At 42.3% G+C, this 8,463-nt stretch overlaps 1 protein-coding gene across 1 annotated transcript in view; it reads left to right on the forward strand.

Moving 5' to 3' along the window:
• The window catches only part of cux1b (cut-like homeobox 1b), an 85,544-nt gene that overhangs the window by 54,450 nt on the left and 22,631 nt on the right, over positions 1-8,463 (forward strand). Inside the window, 3 exon segments of the mRNA XM_032508131.1 lie at positions 2,262-2,340; positions 2,800-2,866; positions 7,310-7,358. Of these exon segments, the coding sequence (XP_032364022.1) occupies positions 2,262-2,340; positions 2,800-2,866; positions 7,310-7,358 (195 nt within the window).

Here is an 8,463-nt window from a genome sequence, read left to right on the forward strand (position 1 = left end):
TCCATTCCTTTAATTTTAGTCTAAATGATTCCTAATTTCTGCTTTTCTAACTCAAACAGTGACAAAAAAAGTGACAAACATTGAAAAAAAAGCATCAGAAGTGTTGAAAAAAGGTGCAAAAACGTAAAAGTTAAAAACATTGATAAATGACGTCAACAGAATTGTTGATTTTCAATTTTGACGGGAAGACAACACAAGGGGTAATTACAACATGCTGCAGCTACAGCTTCAGTCTCTCGAAAAATGGAGTTACAGTATCAAAAACAGAATGATTTCACACTCTTTAACTGCTTGCCTTTTATACTCTTGCCTCGTACGGCTTCATCATATTGCACTTTGTGGTGCCGTTTGAGGTGTTGGTAAAGATGTGTGGTGTTACCTTGCGGTGCTGCAACGAGGGCAAAGCATGCCTTGCAAATGACATCAGACCGACCCTCGTCGTCTTGCTTGAATCCAAAATACTTCCACACCACAAGATTTTTTTTTTTAGATTAGTTTGAGACTGAGTAGTTCTGATTCTCGTCACTAGGACCTGGGTTTTCATCAGTATCCATTTTGTTTATTTTTCTCTCACATAAGTTAAGGCCGTTTTATACTTCTGTGTAAAATCTACGCCTTTGCTACGTACGTAGGCACGACTCTACGGCGTAGCCTGACGTGCATGTTCCTCTGGCCATTCCTCTAAAACTTGCTCAACTTGTTCCGAAGCTAATCGCCGTCACGCTCTCACTTTCTCCCTTGCTCTATCACCCACTCTCCCCACACATATACACACACACACACACACACGCCGGCTCGAGGCACACACCAACGCACAAGTAAACAGCGTTTCGCGATTGACCCTCCGGGAATCCCCCCCCAGGTCGTCATTGCAAATGAATTTTTCTTAATCAACTTACTTGGATAAATAAAGGTTTAAAAAAAAAAAAAAAGAGAATCAAAAAAAAAAATGTAATTGCGAACAGGGGTGAATCAAGATTTTTCAACTATTTATCGTGCGGGCCTATTGTAGAGCTCAACAATACTGTACAATGCTGCACAATGTTAGTGTGCACGTTTTAGTGCACATTTAGTGTTACACTACACTCCACCATGCAGATATAATAATGATATATCAACTGCTTTAACACCATGGGATGGAGACTCATTTCTGAATTGCTGTAAACAAAAAAAGTTTTTTTCCACCACATCACTTTAGTTGTTAATACTTCCTCTGAGGTTGTTGATCATATCGCGGTATTTTAGATACTGCTTGCAATCCTTTTACAGAAATGTTTACCTGCATGGAGGTTATCAAAGTCATTGTCTTTTCACCGTCAGTTTTTCTCAAGATGAAATTGCAAGTAGATTACTTACTTTCAGTTTCATCACATTCTGCTTTAATTCCCAAGTATGAAGCACTGCCAACAAACAAGACTGATTTTTGAATGCTTTTCTTTCCCATTCCATTACTGTTATCAAAATGCCTTGGAAGAAACTTTGTCCGGGGTTATTTTGGCCCACTTTAAGTGGATTTGTAAGAATTGTGTGTATTAAATGTACGTTACAGAGCTCAGATTTTCACCCGTGGCAATCATCTTGATTGCAGCGAAGACGTGTTAAAGCTCATTGCCCGTTTCAGACGCACAGCAGAAGATCAATTGTATAACTGTATTTCCTTTACGTCAGTGTTTTATAGGCCCCTTCCTGTCTGCAGAGAGCTGACTTCCTGTGTCTGAGAGGGGCAGTAAATGGATGGCACCTCTGATGCATTTTATCCTGCAAGGAGGGAGAGAGGGAGAGATGAAAGTATGAAGTCGAGGGCAGAAAAATAGAGATGACAGGAGAGACAGATTGGCGGAGAAGGGGGGCATCAAAGAGTGCCATAAAGACTGTCTTTGTGCTAGATTATTGATGTTTTCACACGCAGTGGCAATTTCTCAGCAGAGCCCAACTTTTTATATGCTAAGAATGAATCTATTTTATCCTTGTGGTTGCTGACGCCCCCTCCCCCCTCTCTTACTCAACCCTTGCTCTCTTCCCCCCCCCCACCCCCGCCCCCACCCCGGGTGCAGTGTGCCCCAGTGGCCAGACATTCCTGCCTAATAGGGCTGCTTAATGAGGAGTGGGTTGTGTTGGGAGGATTTTAGTGGGGAAAACACTTCAGAAATGGTGGGAGAATTGTTGTAGTTGCCACAAAGTTTGAACCCAAGACTTACTGACTCGGTATCTGTGACTTTCTTCTCCCCGCTTTCCTTTTCTTTCCTTCTGTCTGCCTCTGTAGGAAACTCCAGGAGAGCCAGGACTCCATGTCGTCAAGGTTGGAAGAGGCCGAACACAAGGCCCAGTCCCTACAGACAGGTACCAGCCTGTGTACAGTTTTAGCCAGCTCAGATAAAATGGCCCTTATCACTGAATATCAGGTGGCGCTGGCTTTAAAGCCTCTGAAAACTTGGTTTCAAATCTTAAGTATTTCTCGTTGAACGTTCACTCACTGGAAGAAAACATTTCTAGTGACGTTTAACGCCTAATCTGCTTCATCTGGACTAGGTGGGTGGGGTTTAATCAGATTGACAGTGGCCTAGCAACATGAGCAGATAACTCCACAACTGTCGAAAGTTGAAAAGCATAAAAGTACAGTCTCTCATGGGAAATAACCAAATACATTTTTTTTAAAGATCTGTGTGTAAAAACTGTAGTAGGACCTTTCAGGGCATTTAAAAAAAAGTGTAATTCATACTTGGCTATATTAAGTTCTTCATTTGAAAGCTGACTTGCAGCGGCGGGATTCACAGTTGACTCATTTCTCGTCTTTTACAGCACTTGAAACAACTCAGGCCGAGCTCTTTGATTTGAAGACCAAGTATGACGAGGAATCCACAGCTAAGTACGTCTCTTGGTGCTCTATGCGTGTGTTTGCGGGCGACTGCTCCCCTCCTCCATGTTCCTGCCATAATCATTCTGTTTAGTGAATCTCCTTGCCTGGAAACTCCCCCTTCTCTCCCAAACAGCTGGATTCTCTCCCACAACGCTCAGCAGCCTCCAAATCCCAGCGCTACCCATGCACTGTAAATACGGACAGGGACTGGGATGCGTTTTGCAGCCACAGCAAGCACCGAAATAGCAATTTTTGTTTGTGTGGCGTAAGCTAAAGCGCGCTCTGATTCATCAGGGTCATGATGGAAAGGAGAGCAGACGAGGGTCAATTTGAGATCGGACTAAAAGCCACACAGGCGTCTAACAGGACCTGTAAGATAAGGTGGCTTCAATTACTTGAGCTGTAGGCATCTATCATTATCGATCTTATAGTAGTGGCGAGGATGAGAACAGAAGCTTTTCCATGTCAGCACTCCTCACTGTGAAGTGGTACTTTATGACATTCACACTCTTCGCTCCCTCAGGGTTAGTAGCTGGAGCCGGAACCACTGGAGCACCCAAACCAGCATTCAGAAAGTTTAAAATTCTGAGAAAAAAACCCAAAGCCTTTTCATGGTGTTTTGTTTTGTAATTGGTGTACTGCGAAACACACCTCACACTTTCCTCGCAACATTTACTCCTTCTTTGAATCCAAGACTATTTATAAAATTGGTCAAGGGCATCCTATGTGCGCACTGTCCACAGAGTACGGCACAGTATCACCTTGGCTTTTAAGGTCCCCCACCCCCCACCCCATTTACTATGCCCCAAACTCACTGTGTCTCTCCATTAACAGACTTGTTAAATTGATTGGCTGTTAAAAACAGATCGATCTCTCTTCGGTCTTCCTCACAATACTATTTCCCTCCTTTTCTACCTCCCTGACTACCGCACATTGTCTTTTATCTCCTGTTTTGTGCATTTGTGGTGTAACAAGAAAGGCGACAGGACGATATTGCATGCAGTGTAGTGGCACTAATTGATAGGTTTCATAGTCTATCAAAAGCCTATCAGATTTATTTTCTTTACTCATTACAACATTGCAGCGCTTCTCTACTTTCTCTAATTTCTTTACACTTCTATCTTCCATTTTCCATCCTTGTCCGATCCTTTTATGTCAGAATAAAACACGTTTTTGAAAAGACACATATAGTAAGCCCCATTTGCTTACAGAAGCTAATAAACCCATACACACATACAAATACAGACACACACACACACACACACACACACACCCTCCTGTGCCTGAGGCAGTCAGGGTCCTTGACTATGTGGCGTGCTGTGATCTGAAATTTTAATGCAACGCTTTAAAGCACACACAAACCCTCTCTAACCCTGCTCCCTCCCAGTCCTTGGAGTCCTTCCCCCGTTTACTGCTTGGCTGAGCAAATCGCCAGTGTTTGGCTGAACACAACTTTTAACCCTTTGACTGCGTATATTTTGGCCCTGCTAAACACAAACTTCATACATATCAGGCACTTTTTCCACACAAACACATGCACACACACTTGCTCTAAACTTTCCACTAAGGAGGACATTGCGTGACAAATCCCCCATCCTCTTGCTGCATTCGGGTAATCTGCCTTTTAAAACACACTGACACACACACACACACACACACACACACACACACACACACACACACACACACACACACGGACGTCCACACACTCCCTGAGAATTTGGTCGATGCTGCAGTGCCCGGCGTGTGTGAGTTTCAGCGGGAGGCGTGTGTGCTGATGTAGTGTGTGTGTCAGGGTCTGGCTGGACGCGTTTTACCCGTTTAGTCCCTGTTAAAGATTAATGATATATTGATCCCCAGCTCCACGGGGGTGGGGGGTGTCCATTTTGGGAAAACCCTTTAATTGCTGATAATTAGGAAGGAATAGCCAATTGACAGTTGCCTGTGTCCATCTCTGGCACAAGCAAACACAAAATGGCACACAACGTACACACACTCTCACAGCTAGCTTCTTTTTAAGCCTCCTTAAAATCCCCAAGGTAACACGCTGTGTAAACGCAATGTGCAGAAAGGAAAGAAAAGGAATGGAGTGATGAAAGCTAGAGGGCAAAAAGCAAGTCAGAGGCTGGAGGCTACAGCGAGGTAGAGGGGATAAGAGTGTGATAGAGGAGGGAAATGAAAATCTAAATCAGGGGAATATCCTGCTGGCACTGAGGACAGAGGCCGCGGAAGAGAAGGCGAGGGGGGGGGGGAGGAAAGGAAGGAAAAAAAGATGAAAGGAGAAAAAGTGGAGGGCAATGGGAGGGGAAAAGGACAGAGGCAAGCAGAGGGTGGAAAAGAAAAGGAGCTGTTGAGTGAGGAGCAAGAGAGAGAAGATGATAAGGGATGAAAAAGCCTGTCTGAGATGGAGGAAGTACAGTCGGGGCTTAGAGGCTCTGGACTTGTTTCAGAAGTCCTACAGTACTCGCTGATGTCACTTGTGCACCCATTTGCTTTCATGGTACAAAGGAGTGTGTTTGTGTGTGCGATTTCTAGTGCCGCTGTGCATCTACTCTATGGCTCCTCCCTGTGGCAGCTAAATAGTTTTGTAGGTGTGTTTTGGTGTCCTAAAATCAGGGTTCATCATTACAAAGGACCCTCCCTTTACCGTTCAGTGTTTGACGAATTAATTCCTCTGGGTACATTGGCTGGCTGTGGACAGTTCCTGCCCTGCCCAGCGACTGACTGACTGTATCAGGATATGCAGAAAATCCTTTCCCTGTGATCTGCTTTGGCCCTCAGCCTCTAGCTTTGCCTTTATAATTCCCAAATCCAAAGGTTATTTAAGAAGACTTTGTGCATCTGTACTTTGATTAAATGATCACATTTGGAGCAAGAGCGGTGGTGTATTTGGGTTGCATTACTACCCGTAAACGCTCTCCATTACAAGCTTTTCTGGCTTGTTGGCTCTCTGACCTTACATTTGTGTGCGCGGAAGCGCAAATGAGTGCACACGTGGGTCCTGCACACTATAGCTTAAGACAGGATAAAAGCTGGTGAGGTTGTGTACTATTATGTTGCTTAAATGCATACTAGATCCTTTTAACTGTTAGGGAAAGAATAAAAGTGGAAAGCTCTCCCACACACATCTGATTCTTTCTGCTGCATTGCCCGTGGCACAATGTTGACCTAATATCAACTGTGTCTGTTTTGTTAAAACACATTCAAATCAGTAGTACTCAAGCCTATGGGACAACACTGTTTCTCATACTGCGACACACAAATACAAAAGCTGCTTGGGTTATCGGGTTCACTATCAAAAGATTGCAGTGAAATCAGAAGGTCTTAATGGACGCAGCAGTGCGCATATGCGCTCACAGATTTGTACTCAAAGCCGCCCATGTATTTTAATAAGCAAGTAATGTCTTAAATAAACGTACATGCATGCTCACTGTGTCTTTGCACTGCAAAGTTCTGTGAAGATTTGTATCATTTGTTTGTTATAGCTTCCACATATGGCAAACTGTATTCAAAATATATCTTGAGGCACGCACGCACGCACGCACGCACACACACACACACCCACACACACCCTGACAACTAATTAACAGAGATGGTAATCATATTAAGGAAATTATTTCGTTCAATTCAGTTCACTTCAATTGCATTTTTATAGCTTGTTTAAAAACAACCATAGGTGACCAAAGTGCTTAACAAGCTCAAAAAATCCAAAATAATATACGCAAACAATGCAAAAACCGTAGAAAAATGCCTAGTATGTAACATAGTAATAACGTATCATTTTTGCAAGTCCTAGAAAAATTCCCATTCATTGTGTTTTTATGTTCAGTGTTTTGTTTTTGAAGTTTCTTCCACATCTCTGTCATTGTTTGCAGGAAAGTGACAGGTATTCACGTCAGTAATTAAAAGAGGGTTATTAAAATACTTTTCCAAAGTCCAAAAATATGTGGCGTTATGGAGATGTATGCCGGCTGCCTGACCTCTAGCAAGGAAGAGGTGAACCATGGCCTCCATCCAGACCATTAGTCAGACACAATCACACAGCTTCATAGCAGATTAGTCTGCTGTATTAGGATTTAGAGCTCTATTAATGTAATCCCTCTGTTTTAGTGTGGCTTGGGTTTAGGGGCTTACATGTGCACACCCACACACAGATACGCACACACACACTTAAATACATGTATGCTTGCACACATACAAGCTGTTTGGGTTATGGATTTCACAATCAATGGATTAAGGTGAAATTTAGACAGTATCTTAATGGACATGGCACTGACATTCTCCAAATGTGTTCTCTCTGAACAATCGCACACGCACGGAATGTGTGCAGAGTGTACTTCTCTTTCTGGGATTCGATTTAAATATCTATCCATTTATCCATTCCATGTTTTTGTGTGATGCAGTTCCGTGAGTTTTCACATCTTCTGTTGTAACAGTCAATGTCTTTCTCAGGGCCGATGAGATTGAGATGGTGATGACAGACCTGGAAAGAGCCAATCAGGTAACCCGCTCAACATCCTAATCAAACGTTTTTACACGGCATTGTCCAAATTGTCCGTCATACCAAACTCCAAGTTATAATTATTGAAATACAATAAGCAACTGAGTTCTTGAAGTGAATTTGTTGAAATGAAAATGTGGCACAAAAGGAAAATGTGTGTAATTGATCCAAGTACATCTGATTTAAAGTATCTAGTCTAGTGATATGCTGTATTTATCTTCCCATTAACAATTATCACAAAATACCGAAAACAAAAATGAATGTATTCTACTAATAAGTATCGTCTGTTTAAGCTGAAAAACAAAGCTTGGTATAGCTTTTTGCTCTGTGCCGTTGTCGCCCAAAAACAGTGAGCCACAAAGTTGCACTGGGTGACATGTTAAACATGGGATCTGTAGTTTATTTTGAGTTGTTCCCATATACATAATCCAGCTGCTCTAAATATTTACTAGAGCCCCAAATGTGTATTAATCCGCGGCTGAAAATAGTCCACAAAGAAGCACTATTTACTCCTGTTTGAGTAGCATTTGTGCCCAGCTGCCGGAAATAATTTAGACTTTTTTCTAAATCCATGACTCTTTAAGATTTACTTTAAGGTTTACTTAAAGAACAATCGGCCATGTGGCTGAGAGAGGCGGGAAAAGTTAGAAAATATTGAGAGATGGACTAACACACATGGTTTTGGTCTTTTTTTATAGGTTGTTTAGAATACCAAAAACAAAGAACATCACCAACCTTATCCTTTAAAGTATAAATTTTCTGATGTTCAGAATCTATTAAATGGGGCTTACATGAACAAATAATGACTTGCTTATCCCTGTGAGGGCTATGCTTTGTTTGACATGTTTATTACACACCTACTAAACCCACCCATCTGAAATAACCCACCATAGCGCGTCTTCTGCCCTTGTGTGTGTAAATATTCCCATGGTATCTGTTAATGTCATTGTTGTTAACTTTCATTATTAGCCCAAGAGTATGATTTGTGGCTAAAGGGGTAGCATAGGCATGTAATGTTAATATTGGCCTAAAGGTTAGCACTCCAACTATAATGCCACACACACACACACACACACACACACACACACACACACACACACACACA

Source organism: Etheostoma spectabile, chromosome 3 (genome assembly GCF_008692095.1).
Source record: "Etheostoma spectabile isolate EspeVRDwgs_2016 chromosome 3, UIUC_Espe_1.0, whole genome shotgun sequence".
Taxonomy (NCBI): Eukaryota; Metazoa; Chordata; class Actinopteri; order Perciformes; family Percidae; genus Etheostoma; species Etheostoma spectabile.